Source organism: Formica exsecta, unplaced genomic scaffold, assembly GCF_003651465.1.
Source record: "Formica exsecta isolate Colony F162 unplaced genomic scaffold, ASM365146v1 scaffold30, whole genome shotgun sequence".
In the NCBI taxonomy this organism is placed as follows: Eukaryota; Metazoa; Arthropoda; class Insecta; order Hymenoptera; family Formicidae; genus Formica; species Formica exsecta.
In genome coordinates, this window is record NW_021850257.1 from 293170 (window position 1) to 314695 (window position 21526).

Consider the following 21526-nt stretch of genomic DNA (forward strand, 5'->3'; position numbering starts at 1 on the left):
GTATATAATTATATTAATCTTTAATACTATTCGCTCTTTGCATACATTCTTCATATGATGGCGGCGCTAGATAAAGATAATAATTTCTTAAAATTATTTTCCTTTGTACACACACATAACACATCATAAACTGATTAAGATAATAATCTTCCAAAATGAAATCGTGCGATATTCGTTTATACGGTACAAAATACGATCTGATATATATTTATTTTTAAGATTAATTATTAATTTTATAAAATGATTGTGTGTGTAATGAAACTTTATTTATAAAAAAGTGGCATCTACTCACGTATGTCCCACTGGTTAGCCGAAGTGCTAGGTTGATCTAGCAGAGACAAAACTTATGGTTTGAGGTCGTGAATAAGGCATATTTGGTGGAGCATAGTCTGGAGACATCGGCTTTGGCGGAGGAGGGTCATCATTGTATTGCATCATAGGAGCTGTAGGCTGTATGGTTTGTGTACGAGGTGGTACGTAAAAATTCTCGAAATTTAGAAACCGCGCTCGAATCAGAAGTAGTACTTCAATGTGCCGCTAGATATCGTCTCTAGTATCAGTCCGCGTTTGTTTACATTGTGCGTTTTTGTAAGGTTATGTTTTACAATGGCTGAAATAACTGACTTGAAAGAACAGAGTTTGTTTCAAACTTGGCAAAACGGCTGCGGAAATTCATCAAATATTAAAACAAGCTTTTGGTGAGGAAGCTATGGGTCAAACCCAAATGTATGAGTGGTTTAAGCATTTCAAAAACGGCATCCGTTGAAGATGACGAACATTCTGGGCACCCTTCAACTGGCATCAACGATGTAAATGTTGCCAGAGCTCGCAAAAAAATTCACGAAGTCCATCGTCAAACACGATTACTTCGAATGAGATGAAAGCCATTAATTTTTTATGTAAGTGTATGATTTTTAATAAATACATTTCGGGAACTTTTGGGTAGCACCTGAGATACAGATGAAATTATTGAGCGCAGTGGGATTGTGTCTCGATAAAGATCGAATAAGTCTTGGTAATACTGTAATGCCTATCGCAGAAATTAAATTGATTTTTTAACAAATCGTCAATCAATATAATTTCATTTTAATTTAATTAGAATTTTTAATTAGAAAACTTAAAAAAGAATTCTCGAGTTGTTTATGTTATCGAGTTATTCGCAATCACATATTTTTAAATTCTTTAAAATTATTAGAGATTATTTTACAGGTACTTGCAAGAAATTTGCCTATTTTTAATATATATAAATTAAAATGCATTGATTATACTGTGCTTTTGAGAAATATATACATATATTCCTGAAATGTGAATTATAATGCACATATTTCTGATCTATTATGTTGCAATATTCCAATTAGAATGGTGATATCAGTGGAACTAGTAATTGTGACAAAATTTTTTACTTTTTTATAGCGCATATATAATAAATAAACATAGTAATATATAGACCCTTATATTTGAAAATTTTGCTAATGCACGCATGCTTCTCATTGTTATAAAATAATTTTATGAATGAGTTTATTGCTATATTTTATGTGCTATTATATTGCCAAGATATCAACTATACACAAGATATAAATAATTATATACATAGATGTAGGTTTTATAATTAACATTTTACATACATTTAAGTTACAATACTATCACAATCAATAAAAATTGTAATAGAAGAAACAGGAAATTGGGGATAAAGCAACCATATACATATATATACTAGTTAAGTGAATGAAGTTATTTATCAATTTATTTGATTGTATGCATTATATTTGAATTAGAGAAAACAAGAGCATTTTATTTACATGATTATTATTGTAGGTTTTTCTCACTATTATAAAGAAATCGATAGTTTAATGCTGAATAATGAAAAAAGTGGAAAAACTCAATCGGCATATCCTACTTTTTAGTGTTCCACAAATTCTGTAGTGTATAAAAAACAATTAGTTATAAAATTTTCCTTGATTAAAATGATTAGAAGTACTACGAAATAGTTACAAAAAAATAATATAATATTACAAGTTTAATATGTTGAGATAAGATTGTAAGTTTTGTACATAATGCATTTCTAGATGACATTTGTATATGCGCGTGTGTGATATAGAAACGTATAGGATTTTACATATAAAAAGTGTAATAAAAAAAATATATATCCGTTATTATATATAAAATGTGCGTGTAAAAATTACTTTAATAAATTATTGTGCTACTTATCTAATTATATTTTCTTAATATTTTACCGATTTTAAAAATTTGAATTTCTACTGTTCGAATTTTCAAATGTATATAATATTCTAGGAATTCTCGGAATTTTAATTAGTGCCGTTTCAGCATTATCCTGTATTATTATATATTATCATCAATGAAAATAAATGAGTATAAACAAACTTATTGACATATGATTAATAAACTTATTAGCATATTTCTTTCATGTCTTGATAAAATAAAAAGCGTTGCGTCTTTTTTTTTATACATGATGATTATTAGGAAGGTGAAAATTTTTTAATATGGAGTGTAAGCAACTTTTACATTTTTACGTTTTTACATTTGTCTCGATAATCAGAGCACTTATATTTGATATAAATCACAATAAAAACATTTTATCTATACTATTAACATAGATAACTATCGCAATTGTAACAAATGTAATTAAATGTGTGTCTTCATTCTCTTAAAACATTTTTTACAAAGAAAAGTGAACAAATTTACTCCGCATTTTGATAATTAAAAGAGATTAAAAGATTTAACGAAATTATAGAAAAGATGATATATCGCAATATCATTCTGCTACTTTAGCTATATGTTTCTTTAATATCGCATAACATCAAATAAGATATTGATCATCGATTATTTGATGATACAAGTCTTGTCTACATTTTGTTATTTAAGAGCGACGATAACTATATTTCATTTATAGGAGAACATATATACAAGATTAACGCCATTTCACGGGATGCACCATAAGTCATGTATTTATAGACACAAATAATCTTTCTATTAAAAAATTGTTATTGAATGATTTATTTGACATTTTTATGTCACATCTCTTTTGAGCAACATTTTTCGATCTTTTATATTGAAAAATAATGGTTGTTCATTATTTTGTTTCTTTCCTTTCAAAATTTTCCTCTCTTAAATTATCATTTATTTTAAAAACGATCCTCTTTAGTTTCGAGGTCATGCTGCATTTTAAATGATTTTAATGATTGAATATATTAAATATTATTTATTTATATACAAAAAGATTTTACTACGAAAAATATTTCGTCACAGATATGAGATAGCGAATCTGTCAAGATGTCTTTTGATTAATCCTTAATCCAATTTAGAATTTTTTTCGCTGGGTGTATATGTTATAAACTGTTTGATTTTATAGTATATGTCTGTCTCTGTTACAATAATTGAACATTAACAAAGAGTATCCTCGATATTAATCGCCTTTTAAATATTAGATATGAGTAAGAATAATAAATGTTCTCTCTGTACACACACACAAAAAAAAAAGAAAATATATTTGTTATATATTAGAGTAAATATTATTTTATATATAGAATCACAATTTTATAAAATCAAATTGTTTAATAATGCAATATTTTTGTACTCATGATATTTAATAATCTTATAATGATTAGTGTTGAATTCTATGCAAGTATCGGCGTTATAAAAACATGCAATATATCGTTCAAGCATTAATATTACATGAATAATATTATTGTGAATAATATTCACAATTTCTTTATGAAAAATATAAATCAAAAAGGCAAAAATAATATTGCAAATTAAGGGTTAATACCTTTAATGCAAATTATTTTTAGAAAATTCAATGAGGGAGAGAAATACATCATTAACTTATATTTAAAAAATAGTAATTTTAATATATCTAAAGTTTCGTGAATATAAATGTTTTGTAGAGCATTATTGTTTAATTAATTTGAAAATAAATGAAAATAATCTCAATAAAATTGGAAGTGTTGCCTATTAACAATGTTTAAAGATTTAAGTATTTAAGTATTTTCTCGTATTATTAAAACTTATAGTACAATAAACTTTATCGTACCGTTTAAGAGGGAAAATATTAACAAATTGAAGAACTTATTTATAATTTCTTAAATTTAAAAATTATTTCGGATTATTGAATGTTTCGCACGCTTAAATTGTTGTGTATTCTCATACCTTCAAATTATTCAACAGTTGTACATATAAATCTTTATTTTATTTACATAAGTTGTAAGGTCAACTTGAGCTTAAAAATTTATTTCATCAAATGTTGCACCTCTTTTTCTCGAAACATCGTATAATATTATATTCAATTGTTAAATAACTAATAAACATTCCCGATAATCATCGTTTTAACGTGCAAAATTGTTTGCACGTTAAAAAGCTCATATAAATAAAGAATTACTTCTCGTGCTATCGGCATCTCATCATTCCATATAATCCTTAACACAATTTAACATACTTATGGTCCATCCAGTATAGAACCTACATACCTACATATTACGCGCAACAGACTCACAAAATGTGTATGTATGTATGTGTTGTGTAATTTTATGAACAAAATTTAGACTCTTGCACTTCCAACAACTTCGTTAAAGCTACATACAACAGCAGTAAGAGATAAATAATCATTACAATAAAGACGTGCGTGTACACGAACATCAATAACGAAATTAACGACAAACGCAGCGAAATAATCTGCGAAACGGGAGGAGGGGGAGAGGGATACATACATGCATATATATTTATGTTATTTATACTTATTATATACGTATATATACACAGGGGCATTATGCATAACAGTATATATATAACATATATATTGTTATATATATACATATATAACAATAATTCCTGGTCCAATGAATATTAAGTAATTGTGTAAACGGGTCAGCGTGTTCCTTAGATATGTACAAAACGAAAGTCGCGAAATTTCGCATCGAGACTCTATGGCCTTCAACGTAGTTGTTGTCGAAGATCGATTCGCGGTTAAATATATTTAGCGACTAACATATTTCGTTTCATTACGAGATAGAGACCGATATTTTGACGACGGGGAAACTCTCTAAAATTATCGCAGATTTGTAGATAAATTTTTTAACTACTGTGTACGATACATCGACATTATGAATGAATTGTGCTCGCTCGCTTGCATGATACCACAAATTAGAGATACACAAAGTTCTGTATTAAATAAAGCTACAAAATTACGTGAACTACTTTGTGGAATATATTATTGATAAAATAATGTTGAAAAATGTTTGTAATATTGAAAATAAAATTAATATTTCTCAAAATTGATGCCGTCGATATATCGATGTTGGAGACTTCAATTGCAGTGAGATATGTATTGTAGGATTTTTGATATAAAAATTTTATGTAATAAAATGAAATTAATGACAAAAATATAAATTTTTTTACATAGATTATTAAATATATTGTAGAGAGTATTAATTTTGTCATAAATTTAATTAAAAAACGTAAAACATTAAAAATGTTAGAGTTTAGCTTCATAATTTTAATCGTTTTCCATTTAAAAATTATTATAGCCTCTATATCTTTATATGAGGATATTCGTCTTAAAATGTTTCAAAGAATCCGTCATTAAAAGAGTACCTAATGATTTCAGCATATTTTATATAATGGATAAAAAATATTTCTACTTTCTCCATCTTTTTTAGATAATTTTATACTAAAAGATACCGTTGTGGAATATTTCAATGCATTATTTTCCTTTATATTGCCATATTAGATATAGATCACCATATTAAATATATATTGCAGAATATATTTCTCATCTTTGTATAACATTATTAAAAATAACGAGATGATAATGTACATATGGAAATATACATATTCATTTTTTTATATATATGACTATCTAAAAACGTGAAATTATTATCTTTGCTTCTTTTTTTCGACTGGTATTGATTACTACAATTTTAAGATAATTAAAATGATCTAAACTAACTTGGGATATTCAAGAAATTTTTTTTGCATAAAATTATGCCAACAATATTTCTTTTGTTTACTGCATGTTCTTTATTCAAACATGTAACATCGTTTCTATCTTTTCAAACAATGGATCGATATTCCGATTTTAAGATATCAATATGCTTAGGACGAATATTCCCATATCGCATAATCCGGATTTACTTAATTAACAAATTTAATGTAAAGTCACCCGCCGCCGAAGCGTCTAGATGTGCATGCAAAATTGAAAGAATGATCATTGTATTTGAAAATGAAGAAAATGACAAAAAAAAATAATCTCAAGAGGCAGAGGAAACGCCAAAGTCTATAGTCTTACTTTTCTCGCCTCGATATATTCATAAGCAATACTACTATTGTATAAGCAATCGTAGATACATTTCTCGATATGCCAAGGTATGTTTAGAAAAAAATACAATATTTTATTAATATAAACATACCTTTTTATTTATCGCGTATGGATTAATCCATACATAAAATTATCAAATTATTGCCCGCAACACTTTGCAACTACATTGCCGACAATAATTGGCATAATAAGCTACCCGCGTTCGAAATGTAATTCTAATTATCTTATAACTATAAATACTTACAAATCCATAAAACATACTTGTTTTATGAATCTATAAGTGATTGATATTGATCAATTACTACCGACAATACTCTTGATAATTATATCGTTGACGAATAATTGCTCTGAAAAACCATCATTATCAGTATATCATTAAAGATTATATATGAGTCTCAAGAATTATACTCGATGTTAATCAATTATTGCCACCAATAATAGTCGGAAGATGTATAGTTGACAATAATTGTCGCAAGAAGTTGTCACTTGGCAGAGCGTGTCTCTCAATGTACACTGTGAAATGTATCCAATCTAGGACAAAGATATTTGATTTGATTGCATATAGATTGTCTGTAAAAAAAACATAATATTTATTATGTTTTTCTTACACAGTATATATTAATTTCAATATTATTATGTATAGTATCAGAGTTCTTAATGAGGACTTCACGCACATATCTCTACATTATCTATATAAACTTATATTGCTTTGTTTAATTATTAACTACCTTGCCAGCTCTTCATAATTTATTATATTATGTTAAGAATTAGGAAAAAAAACAATAATAAATGAATATGTACACATATTATATTTATATATATATATATATATATATGGTATTTAAACAAATGTTATATCGCAGTCTCAATGTTCCAATTATAATTATTATAATTTCTGTATTTTATTATATACCTCAGTTTTAATAAATTAATTTTAAATTAACAGTTTATAAACATAGATGTCACTTTATATATATTTGATAAGATTTAATCAGTTTTTACTTCATATATTTTTTTTGTATCATATAAATGCGAAAAATTGTAATATTTTTATTTTCTATAAATAACATTATTTTTCTTTTCAATTGCTCGACCAAATAAATATTACGAAATTAAATCTAGTAAAATTTAAGAGTTTAGCAAGGATATATCAAGTAATTATTTCAAAACTGATATTTGGCGGAAATCCTTTTTAGGGTTAAATAGCTTCGTTTAGAAGAACGTAAAAGTTTTTTTGAAGTATTTTTACATTTAATTATACATTTAATATACAGGAATATGCTATAGATTATTAGATCTATATAAAAAATCCAGTCAGCTGGATACTTATAGATGAACATAATGAACCTTATACACTTGGTATTACATTATTAATATAGAACAATCAAATTTTTTGTCATAACATATATATAAAGTTATTTATGCTTTTATCTTTCTTTCTATACTCATTTTTTCTGTGTAAATATATACACTTACCAATATTTCCTTTAAATTTTAATACCAAATTAATGTACTCGAACTATCTCACAATCTGAAAATGAGAAAAAGAAAATGCAAATTGTGTATATATGTCTATATACAACCAAATACAATATTTTTGTCCTCCTGCATTGGAATAAATTCTATGTTGTGCGTTGTTTGCATGCTAGTTTCCTAAAGAGGGCGATACGCGGGGACACATTTATGACACATAACACAGTACGTTTAGTACGTATATGTAGAAAGAGAGTCGCTAAATGGCAGTAGGGAATAAACAAACTAATACACCGCTGTTTGTTCCCTCTCTTCAGGCACCCGAAAAGCCGTATACCTCCAACACTCTGATCTCGAAATCACCACTGGCACAGAGAGGTGGATTGTTAAAGGTCGAACATCGATCTGTCTTGCCGAATCTTATGTTTTCATCCATCCAGATCGCCTGACCGTCTCTGAGAATTAGAAACAAAATGATGGATCGAAACGGTGCGTTATAATAATTTGTTCTAAATCAATAATTTTACTTAATGAGACAGGAATATAATACTTTATAAGCAGAATTTTTTCAATAGAGTAATTTTCTATTTACAAGAGCAGTTTTAAATCTATTAACCATTTTGATTTCTAAATAATATACATTTATCAATTTCTTTTATTTTATTTAAATATATTTGCATTGAATATGATATTGATGCTACGACAGTCTTATCGATGTTACGATTTCATTATTGTATAATAAATTATTTTATATTATAGCTTACCCGCCACCGATAGTTATCATTCTCGAATCCGCGGCCATAAATAGTTCAGCCGAGTGATGTACTCTGGAATCGTTGTGCGATGAATCCATGCCTATCCAAGGATACTTGGCTCGCTCAGGATATAAGCTGAACAGGAATGTCTCGCCAGTACCAAAATACGCTTGTCTGTGCCCTCTGTCATCTTTCAAATTACGCTCGCACCATCTTGTCGAACAGTAAGCTCCAAATACCTGAAAAACATTGTTTAATAAAATAAAACATGTTAAATTTTTAGATTTCCAATAAAATGTTTAAACAAATTATATTTATTTATCGGAATATATTGCATGAGTGAAAATAAAAATTTATTACAATAAATATACATAATAAGCACATAGTGCACATACACACACAAACGGTTTAGATATATACATATAAAAATTATTTGTTATAAGCTATTTAAAATTAGAAAAACTTTCTGCACACAAATTTGGTTTAAAAGAGAAAATATAATGATGCGATTAAATATTCTTTGAGAATTATTTTTTTTGTACCAATATTTTAGAATTATCTTAATTTTTTTCATGAAATCATGTATGTGACTTTAATTACTAAAAAATGTCTGAATAAATTTAGTGAAACGTATAAAAAGATATAGCATATGTAATTTATATCTAACATTACCACTTTGCTAATGAAAAAAAAAAAAATAAATATTTATTAAGGAATAAAGATATTTTTTTTACCTCGTTGTTACAGGTTTTTATCATCAGAAGGGTCGGCTCGTGTTGCTCAACTCGTACATAGAACGTCGTTAACGAGCATCCATGTTCCTCGGTCGTATATAACAAAATAGGCTGGTACATCGTGATTCTCATCGGTAGCCACGACCATAAGGTAAATAACTGGCAAATAAACAAATTCACATTATTAATCGGACATAAAAAATGAGACAATTTTTATAATTGTGCAAACATTAGTTTTCAACGGCTCACTAATAAAAGAATCAAACTAAACCACGGTAAAACATGCGCTCGATTGTGACATTAAATTAAAATGATTATCAGCTGTATTACCGAAAAATACAGTAACCGACATGTTAATAAAAATTGAGATTTGTATTTTCAACGATGACAAAAGTCATTGTTTGTTGAACATAATTTTATCTAAGATATAATGAGCGAAAAATACAAAAACATGATATGATTGAATTAAAGACCTTTTGGGCGAAAATTTTTTTGTCATATTTTCTTGCTTTTCAGCATTTTACCGCTTATGCGTTTACTGTGTTTTTCCATAACGAGATGATAACGAAGCAGAAATATATCAAAATTTATTTGTTGGTAATTATCTATCTTATAGATTGTATAATCATGAAAGATTTAATTGTGTGATGTAAATTTACACGTGTAGTCGAATTAAAAAATATAATGGATATTTGCGAAATATTTTAACTCTTCCCGCACATACATGCCACGAAAAAAAAACTTGGCTATATTCTTAAAAGAATAATATAACATTTGTCATCTCATTATTTCTTATGCGTTAATTGTTTATAATTGACATAGGAACAGTTTTACGTTCCAATTCGTAATTATGCACATTGGCACTTATAACTTCGTAATTCGTAACTTTGTTAATTAATTATGGTAAATATTATTCTGATACCAATATTCTGATTAAATTATTCTTATATATAATATCTTACACATACGTATACATATCTCTACACATTTACACATACGCACACATATCTCTATAAAAAATATATCCAAAATAAGAGAATAATTAGTATGTTTCCTATTTATATTATATAAATGTAAATATCTTCTTATAAATATTAATTCTAATAATAAAACGTGTTTTTATTTTGCTTATGTGGGATGTCACCAAAATATATAATGATATAACAGATATGATGTGCTGCCGAAAATAAACATCCGTATTCTTTTGCAAAATCAGTGCATAATGTCATTCGTCATGCAACACAGTCAGGATACAGCATCACTCAGTTAGAGATAAAAATACAGATGGATGTTAACAAGACGCCAACATGGATTCTTGCGTTAGCGATGATAAATGCATTCTTTTCAGCTGCACATTCTGTTTTTTTATTCGGTTTTCCTCTTTACACTCTCTTTCTTCCTCTAATACAGGGAAATAGTTCAAGAAATATTTGTTTTATCTACTATCAATTACTTACACATTTTAATTTTGAATGATATGCCTCTATTTATATCTTTCAAGACTCCTTAGCGCACAAAGTAAATCTTCTCCGATTATATTCCTTATCTTAAAAAGTGATATCGTAAGGATTATCGTATAAAGTATTTCAGTGTCATTCTGAAAAACGCTCTGTATATTGTACGGTATACATTTCTTGACGATTGCATGTATACCAACGACGACAATATCGACATGCAAGCCTAAAGACCTATACTACTCGACGGAGCTTTCGAATTTTAATTTGATCAATGAAAGGACGGCCGTATGAGAGTACTTACATCAGGCATATCTAGGATCTGGGAGCATATACTTTGTATGGGGTAAACACCCATTGACAGGGCGCGTGGTCCAGGACTGTGTGCGCCCTATATACCCGGTATCATTTAATCCATCATTCCAGTGAAGGCAGCACAACACAAGACAGCACAAACACGTCAGTTACATCGATGTACAGTGCTCAGCGCGTTAACGGTACCGGTGCAAACGGTAATTTGCATGTACCCACCGCACGAATATTCCAAGGGGGAATGGATATTTTTTTGTAATGTAAACTTAAAAAAAAGAAGGCATGGTGTGCAAATACTTGTTTCACTCGTGTTGCGGATAATACATTTTCGTGAATTTAATTTTAACGAACTTGTCATTTTTATCATACGGCTCCTGATCTTTGGCTGCTGGATTCACATTAAAATTATTATCGAAGAATCATATAAATTCTTTTTTCTTGCACTATACATCGAAATAGATCTATCTTTTTGCATGCTATAATTTGTTTTGGAGAGAACACATTTATGAAATGTGCTGAAAAGACTAATTTGGATTAATAGATGGCTGTGTAAACCTTGATCTCAATTGTCATATACATAAAGACTATTCTCGCATAATTTTAGACCATAAAAAATTAGAGGTCCGCGCAAGATTTGTTGAAATACCAAGAAACTCAATCTCCTAATAGAGTAGAATGTAATATAATTCAATATGTATAATGAAGACTCATCTAACATTATCACCAGTTCTTAATTCCTTTCCTACTATGATAAAAAAATGTTGTTAATTACATAAGAGAGGATATAGAGGTAAAACCAACAGTTTTAATCACATTAGCTTCTATGATAAACTTGAGGACGATTTTTCCTCAGCGAAACTACCAAAGAAGTTCGATATTTTTGTTGCACAATTTTTGATGTTATATATACCTAAAAATTAACTAAAAATGTAATTTTCTCATCTATTTGTTTCTATCGCGTATTAATAAAATTACGAATTTATGGGCTATAAAAAAACTAATTTAGATGTTTGTCGAGTGATAGATACGATGTATGTGAACAGAGTTATATCTATGAAAAGCATCCTCTATAAAGCTAGTATAATACCTGCATTGGTACAATAGTTACATTAAAAAAAATTAAGTTATGAATTTGTAATAGGTAACACAGAGAGAAAGTTTTTGATATTAAACACTCGCTCTCTCTAAATCAAGTTTCGATCAAAATCATTTAATTAAAATAAGATCCTGTTTTTTATATTTATTATACTTTCATAATTGCAATCCGCATTGATACACGCGGAGTCGCACCGAAAAGCCAGCGAGAGTTTCACATTATGCGTTGCAATAGATATGGCGAGATTATTGTGGTTATTATCGTATCGATAAGGAGACGTATTAGAGGAATCACTGCGAATAGATATAAGTAATAACAGCGACAAAGCTGGCACGACAAATGTATGGCAATGAGTGAGTAGAATGAGTGTAATATAAATAATATCTCAGAGAATATAAAGGAAGGGATAAGGGAGTGGGCAGAGCACAATGAAATTGACAACACATTTCCCAAAAAGATAATTATACGATACCCTGTCTTTGTACGTGTCTTCACATTCTTTCTGAAAACAAATGGAATCATTGAGAGATTCAGAGGTTCACCAAACCCTACAAGAGTCTACTTTAACACGCTGGGCTATACAAAGCGGAGATTGAAATCAGTATATAGGATGTTCAATAAATTATGATACAATCGATTTAAAGGGACAATTCTTCTCATGCAAAAAAAATTCAAAATCAAGAAAAATCAATATCTTTTACTTGGTTTTTTTTTTCATGAGAAATTATCTGTTTATTGGTTGTATCATTGATTTATTATAGCATTCTGGAATTTCGTCGAGTTGAGATTTGAACATCATAGGCATGCACACTAATGATCCTTACGTTTATCCGTGAGCAAACGAAACGCGATAATCGGCATAAGGTCTTTTCTTGCATACCTGTAACATCGAAAATCGAACTCAACGAAATTATAACTGTTTCAATCTTTTGTTACAAAATAAGAGGAATCATATGGAGCAACCAAGCTAAAAAGACCCCTATCATTTCTTAAAAATTGAAAGAGATATGTACAATAGATTGTAAAAAATAAAGTTTATATTTAATCGTTTTTCATGTTGAGTATCTGAGGAGCATCTTCATTTTTTTATTATTAAAAATATTCATATTAGTTTTTCGAATATCGAATATTTTGATTAGATAATAGCCGTTTCATAACAATTAATTGCTGAACGGCATTCATATTTGGCCGTAAATAATAAAATCGCGCAAAAAATAATCATTAATCATATGACAAACTACATTTCAAACCGATAAAACTTTTATGATTCGTAAATAAACTGTTAGATCAAAGTTCATTGTACCAATCCTGAAAGACATAACTATATTTTATTAAACAGTGATATATAATTTATGAATGGATAAAGTTCCCTCTCCTTTTCTCAATATGAGCAATTTTTACGGATTATTGTTATTCCTACAATGAGATCAATTCACACTATTAAATTTAAGCTTTATTTTTGTTATCTATTTCCCTTTCTTTTTAGGAAATAAAAGGGGCTGGTTAATAATTAATACTGGGATAATAAAACACATTGCACACCATATATAAAATTAGAAATATTTCATATTTGCCATCTGAAAGTTTCGTCAATTAAAATTACAATCGTGCATACAAATTCTAGATATAGGTTTTCACACAATCAGATGTTAGAGTTCTGTTTTTGGAATTAATATTTCTGCAACAAATATTGCAATTTATAATGTTCAATTTAAATTTATTATTTAATTTTAATATATCTAATTTGTTGCATATTGAATTTATATTAAATCTATAATATCATAAATTCTCTTTAATATTGCTAATTTAAACACGCTATTTTAGGACTTAGATTGTTGAAAATATGTCATTTTTCTAAATGAAAGCAATTAAAATAAAAAATAAATAAAAAGATTGTCGAAATAAGATTCAAAAAGATATAAAATAAAATCTAATTTATCAATTAATTTTCACACTATAAAAAATACATTGAAAATTCCACCACTAACAGAACTTCTATACATGTCTTTAGAATATCCAATATAATAAAAATCAAAAACAGAAATGTTGTGCGCGATGTGTATATATTACATCCACAAAAGCATGCTGAAAAAATTAAATATTTATAAAAATTATCATCATTTTTTACTAATACCATTTTCTTATGTTAGCGATCCAATCGCATTTATATCATTACTACCTATCAAATCAATTTCTTTTATCAATCTGTAATTAATAAATATTTGTAAAATTACATTTTTCTAGATATCTTAACGCAATCAGTTTTTCTCATTCTTTACTTAATAAATATTTGCAAATCATAGAAGCGTCTTGAGATTAATTTTTCTTGAAAAAATATTGTCAAAGAAATCGGTCAAAAAATCCACAATAAAAAGGATATCTGTTCATTTTGAGACGATCTATATACGTGATATTAAAATCCCAATTATTTTAATCAATGGATATGCTAAATGTATATATAAGCAAAATGTTATTAATAAACTCGACTAAATACGGAAAGTTAGTAAAAAGATAGATAGATGAACAACATACTTCTCGTATTGTGAGTGTGTGTGACATCATCTGAATATTGACTTGGGACTGACTGGTAGGCAGATTGTCTGTCGAGCGTGATCTGGCTAAGGATCGGGGTCCCGTCAAGACACTCTTACTCTTGAGAGCCATTTCCGTGCGTAGAAAGACCCGTGATATGTATGCTGAGCTGAGTCCGCGAATCCCAAAAGCAGTGCGCAGAAACTTGGCGGGCGTCACCTGAAAATTGATAAAATGCGATTTTTAACATTATTCTTGAAAATTAGAACTTTGCAAGATTATAAAATACAACAAAGAATAAATACTAGTTGAGTAAACTGATAAATAGGAGCCGAGGCGCGGTAATTGAGAGTGCGTAAACTTTTTGTTGTTTAATTTTATTACCAAGTATGCATTAAATATGCTTATTTACTGCATACTTAATGCATATTTAATGCATACTTGTTAATGAAATAAAATAACAAACAAGTTTATGCACTAATTATCGCGCTTCAGCTCCTATTTGGCAGTTTTCTCACCTAGTATCATTAGCAGTCTGAGCCTATTTCTGTTATTATCAAAAAATAAATATTTCTTTACAAAAAAGTAATATTACAGAGTAAATTTATCTAATATAGAAAGACAAAAATATTGTTTATATTTTTCTGTTTGTATATTTAAATAAAAATATTTTGTTTTTGGTAAAAGTTTTAGGGAAATAACTTTATTGTATCTTGAATTCATTAAAATATAATATCCATTAAAATAGAAAAAGCTGATATCCAGGAAAGAGCAGGTATGTTTGAAACTAAATTTTACATGATTTTACAAACCGACACATTTGTAGAAAGAAAAGTATTATAAAAGGAGGAACACAATGGAAATGTTGAAAATACAAATGCATCAAATCACACAATAAATGGTACTATTGATAAACACAGTACATATTTTAGATTTTATTACTTACTGGTATTTGTCTACAAAACTTAGATAGAGCAGCATCTATGCCATTCCTCGAAATCTCATTCATCCATTCCGAACTCTGCGACGAAGAATGCTTATAGAATAATAAAACTATAGCCATAGCAACCCGATAGAAGACCTGAAAACAAAAATTTAATCACGATTATTTATGATAATTATATTTAGTTAAGGTAATACATCTTTAATTTAATGCTTGTATTTAAAAAGTGTATTGATGCGCATAAAGAGAGGAATTCGCTGACGGTTTATATCGAAATGATACAATTGATAATCTTAAGCACGTGAAAATATTGACGAGATAAATACATATCGTAGCTATGACGCAAGTTATTTGTTATGATATGTAATACCGTAAAACTAATAATAGATCGACATTTCTGCGCGTTACAAAACTTGTAAAACAAAATGTTGCAATCTTTGGATCCACGATTGTATATGATCGCGTATATATCCGTAAAGAATACTTTTGTGCACAATATGTTATACAGGGCATAAAAATTCCTGCAAACAACTTTCCGCTGGCACCAAGTCAATCATCGAATTTAACATTTGTCCTATTCCTAGAATATAAGTGCATTGCACAGAATACATATAACATGCGATTCATCTTTATCTATCAGTTGGAGAAATGCCAATTTTTCTCGCATTTTATATGTATGCTAGATGTCTCACGTCAGGCTGTTTCTCGACTGATTTTGACTTGAATGCATAATCAAAATAAATGTCCGGAATTTTCCGTTAGTTTTAATACAGTTTAAATTAGTTCTCGGAATTCTTCAATGATTGAATATGACATATTATTTTATGTATATATATATCGAAAAAATTTATATTACCTGTTAAGACAGAGAGAAAGAGTGGGAATAAAAGATCAAAGATAAAGTATAAACTCACCTTAATGCCTTCGTGAAGAAAACAGTCCATAACCCTGACTAGATGTTGAAATGGAAGAAGTTGAAGAATCCACCAGATCCAGTCCATGTAGATTCTTTCTGCTCTTGAGCCGGAGCAATGCCTCGCTAAATGTACAGCAGCTGATTTCTTAAAATTGTGAATTGAGAAATACCATTTTATATGTAGTATATATTTATTAAAACATATATATATAAAGAGAGAATGTATATGTGTACGAGAGAGAGAAAGAGAGAGAGAGAGAGAGAGAGAAAGAGCGGAAAAGAAAAGAAGTAAGCTATCCAATTGGAAATAATACTATCTAATGAATATAATATCTATAGCTTCAACTTTAATTAATTGCTACTTACGACGTGTTTTTTGGTGATCTGTTCTACGGTTTTCCACGTAACTTCGTAAAGCAGTTTAGTTTGCGTGATGAACATTTTCTCTTTGGCTGCTACCAAAGTGGCCATACAGTGATAACATTCCTCCTCTAAAAAATAATATTTCAAAAATAAGTAGCGGTATATTATATTCACAGTAAATAAGTTTTTTATTACCATATATAATAAATTTACTTATACTTTAGGCCTCAACTCATTGCATTAAAAGATGCGTAAAATCGTAAATAACTCATTAATGATTATCGATTAAAAGTAATATTGTAATTACATATGCAACTGACAAAAGTTCTCATAAGTAACTGCAATTAGTAACTAATAGTATATATTCAAAAGTATATTGAATATAAGTATATGTATGAATGTACATAGATGTATCGCAGTATAATGTATGTATGCATGTATGTATGTGTGTGTGTTTGTGTGTGTGCAACAAAAAACGAATCATCGTGTAAATATAAGTCGAAAATACAGAACAAAATTTTTCCGTGACTTATATTTTTCGGGAAAAACTTTCAAGATTGAAAAATTAAGTCGAAGTTAAACATTATTAAACCTTTACCATATTTTTCTATCGTCAATTATAAAAAAATATGACCTGTTCAAACTGCGTGACTCACTTTGTATATACAGATTGCCCTCACTAAGCGCATTTTCTTTCAACTGCGGCTTCTTTGGCCAATTTTGAGTCGATTTTCCCTTACCGAAAAAAAAGAAAATATATATTATTTCTCGCTTTGTACCGTAAATTCGTTTTGGCCGCAAATTCGCGATATTTTATTAGTAAAGCGAGAAATAATTACATTCTTATAACGTTTAATGTGTCAAGTTATTATTGACTTTTAGCGTAAACTTAGTTTTAACTCACCTGGCACAAAATGCAAGAGAAGTGCAGTTAATGGATAAAGGGACGGGCTGTAGGTGATGTCAGGACAAGCGTATCCCAGTACCGATACGATTCTGTCCGCTACGTTTCTGCCCTTTATCGTTAAATTGTAAGATAAGCAATGTGTACTATCGACGAACGGTGGTAGCATGATTGACTTTTCTGGTAATTCTGCACAGACAAATTATTTCAAATATTATATAAATGTTCAAGGATCTTTTTTACAAGAGCAAAGAAAGTTAAATATAGTTAACAATTATATAAAAAAAGAGAGAATATTAAACATTCTTCTGGAAAATCTGGAATCTTTAGAAATATGTAACTAACATAACTTTTTCATCGAATTGTATATTAATTGTAAGATAGAAAAAGCTATCATTTAAGGCTGTATATGTCTTTCAATAATTATGGAAAAAATTAATATTTTTATTAACGTAATATTAATTTAATTAACGTTTAATTTTTAAGTTAAGAACGTTATAAATGTACGATCAAGTAAGATTAACAATCCAATCGCGTTGCTATTATATAATATTAATTTGTCCCTTTACGAAAGATAGTATAAGTGCGTCAGCAAATATAAGATGAAAAAAAATAACCGAAAAAAGATTCTTGGCGTATTTACTAACCTGTTGTTCCAAAGACTTGATTCACCATGTCCCAATAGAATCCGTTGAGCATGTTTTTGCCTTGCGCGTGTTGATTGCAGAGTGCCGGCCAGAGTTGCGCCCTAATGCCGTTGTTGAGCGGCCAACCGTTCTCCCGTATGATCAGCTTTACTTCCCGTTTTCTTGGCGGTTCGGCTTGTAGCAGTGCGTTCACCTCGGTGAAGGTCTTCAAGGTTTGCTTCTTGTTGGTCGGCGACTCCGGCTGTATGACAATGTTGCTGGTATCGACGTGCGGCGGGAACGCGTCGTCGATGTTCGCCGCCTCCTCCTCGAGCACCGACAACGTTTTCGGGGGATTGTCCATCGGGGAGGCAGTCACTAACATTGCTTAACTACGGCGCGAGTTTTGTCATGGCGGCCACTCTGGCGATTTTCATTCACCCACCTGCTATCTACGTCAGGTCCTGGGATGTTTCAATTTTCATCTGAAAGAGAAAAATCCGTATGAGATATGTATGTATGTAAGACGACTATTTTTACCATGGTAATAAAAATTTATCTTTATCTCAATTAATAAGATAAGGTAATTTGGTGAATACAATTTAATACAGGTAATACAGTGTTTCTTCGTTACAAGATTGTTATTTGATATTGATAGCTGTCTTCTAACGAAAGTACTTTACCTTAGCTTCTATTTATTTTTCAGGAACTGTCTCATAAATCTTACCGCTAACTCGTCTGGATGAAAATAAGACAATCGAGCCAGCGAGATAGAATAACAGTTTTATAAAATAGACTAGTTTAACTTTTAGTATTAAATAAAGTTTATATTGAAGAGATAACTCGCACTAACTTCTAATACGCAAAAATTTTTTTTTTGTGATGAGGAAACACTATATTTCATTATAGATGTAAACAAATAAATTATCATACTTTTACTTATAACATAATATACAATCAAACTTCTGTATCTCTTTTATTCTATATTTTTTTATACTCTTTATCATTTCCTTTCTTGTTGTTATACTTCATATTTGTCTCTTGAATATAAACATGCGTAGGAGGAAAATATCATGCACATAATAAATTCAAAACAGATCCGTTTGAAATAGAAGAAAATATTCAGTATCACCATTTATCACAAGTATAAGAGTAACATATTTTATTTTTTTACATCTGTAAAAAGAAATATTACTAAATTAACTTATTTTAATTTGCGTTGCAAACAACAATAATTAACCATTTTGTTTCATTTGTTCTCATAATTAATTGCCTAATTTTACTTTGCTATTTTATTTAAAATTCAAATTCAAATTGTTCAGAGAGATATGTATCTCCAGATCCAAACGCGAATAATTCAATATGGTTTCGAAGAAATTGCTCGATTATCGGAGAAGTTTTGTGTGTTCGCAAGAATATTATAGAATAAGTTCAAAAAAACAGAGTATCATATATATTAACTCTTTCTTTTCGCGACAATTACGCAATACGGCTAAATACGGCTGAATAATAATACATCCGATTGCAACATCGTTTAAAGCTCGTAAATTCGCACGAGTTCTCTGAGATAACGCTTTAACGCTTACTGTGCACATCTGTTGCTATCGCATTGCAACAACATCCTTCTCTTGGCTTCGTCTTCGCGCTTTCTCGCGCAACTCATTTTACGACCAAAATCAATTGTCTCGTTGTAAGAGTGCCAGCGTAAACAAGCCTGGCGAATACGTATACAGTAAGCCGCACCACGTGCTCGCTTTTTTTACCGCATGAGTAATTCGGATTCGCGCGAATACACTATTTGTCATACGTATGTCTTAACATTTCACTAAATTCATATTCGTTTAACATTTCCAAATTTAACATTTCCATCAAACATATCGCCTTTAAATATTCATTATAATATGCATTTAAATACGTATTATATAATTGTATTGGTTAAAAACGTTTCAAACTATATATATACTTTTTTTAATTTATTGGTCAATTTAATATGTAATATGTAATATGTTAGTTTTAATTGTTAGTTTTATGTTTAAGTTAGCCTTGCATATATATATGTATATATATATATATATATACATCATATATTTATGTACTGTTAGCTGTCTTAAACATAACTCTGAGTCATGACGCAAGAATATTTATAGAGATATTTCAGAAATTATGTTATTATCTCATTATTGATTATTAAAAAATTAGTGCTACAAAGATAAACTGCGTTCGCAAAATTTATTACAATTCTTTTGGGAACAACGCATTGAGATACTTGGAAAATTATTTTTTCAGTAGTGTAAATATAAGAATTTAAAGAGGATATATATATAGAGAGATATCTGTTTTTTCAACTTGAAAACTTAAATACGAAGATACTTGCTAAAAAAGACCCTATTAAAATCGATAAAGATATGTCGCAAAAAAGTGACTGTTGAAACTATATAGCGACAATGTGAAAACTTTTCAATTTGCAAATAGAGAGTACTAATTTCGAATTTTAAAAATTTCACGAATTGAGAAAACATATATCGAGCTTAATTATTATAGCAAAAGTCTATTGTTCATTAATAATGAAAAAAATGGAGAATTTTATATACATATATTTTTTAAAATTATACTCTACATTACTTTAATTTTTATATTCTAATAGCTATGAAATAAAACAGATAATAACATTAATTACGAGATTTGTAATTATTTCGTGTTATGAAACGCGACTGGATTACTGTCTAAAAAAAAAAAAAAAAGCTTCCGTCAGGCATTGACCTGTCATCAGACACGCGAACGGCAAGCGGAGACAATGAATATATAATATTAGCATATAATTAACGCGAGAAAGAGCTGTCGCTAATAATAAAACAGCTCGGCCAGATGCGAAAGCATGAGTAGCTATAATCTTAGTGTACTTAACGGTTATTAATAAAAAGCGCGTGTTATCTTTCTACCATGAACATGCGTTCAGTGCTTATCAACACCATGTGCTATTCATGAGATACACTGTGATATTCATAAAGACATTGTGCGGACAAAAAACTTTGTAATATTTTTAATTATCTCAAAACATTCTCACAAATATTTTATATTTTATATATT

At 29.0% G+C, this 21526-nt stretch overlaps 1 protein-coding gene and 1 long non-coding RNA gene across 7 annotated transcripts in view; one reads left to right on the forward strand and one right to left on the reverse strand.

Moving 5' to 3' along the window:
- Positions 1-9982, forward strand: LOC115237610. The gene is made up of 4 exons (XR_003884365.1): positions 1-899; positions 8122-8293; positions 8564-8783; positions 9307-9982. It is a non-coding gene; the product is annotated as an uncharacterized LOC115237610 (long non-coding RNA).
- Positions 6018-21526, reverse strand: part of LOC115237601 (GTPase-activating protein skywalker) — a 23769-nt gene continuing 8260 nt past the window's right edge. For 3 of the 6 annotated variants that reach the window (XM_029810757.1, XM_029810756.1, XM_029810755.1), the window contains 11 exons: positions 18461-18924; positions 17814-18002; positions 16913-17037; positions 16545-16691; positions 15634-15768; positions 14688-14906; positions 12628-12657; positions 11052-11138; positions 9294-9452; positions 8569-8798; positions 6018-8259 (listed from right to left, as the gene is read on the reverse strand). In XM_029810757.1, coding sequence (XP_029666617.1) covers positions 8118-8259; positions 8569-8798; positions 9294-9452; positions 11052-11138; positions 12628-12657; positions 14688-14906; positions 15634-15768; positions 16545-16691; positions 16913-17037; positions 17814-18002; positions 18461-18824 — 1827 coding nt within the window. In that variant the 5' untranslated portion in view covers positions 18825-18924 and the 3' untranslated portion in view covers positions 6018-8117. The remainder of the gene's footprint in view (positions 8260-8568; positions 8799-9293; positions 9453-11051; positions 11139-12627; positions 12658-14687; positions 14907-15633; positions 15769-16544; positions 16692-16912; positions 17038-17813; positions 18003-18460; positions 18925-21526) is intronic. The other 3 variants (XM_029810758.1, XM_029810760.1, XM_029810761.1) reach the window with 3 other exon arrangements.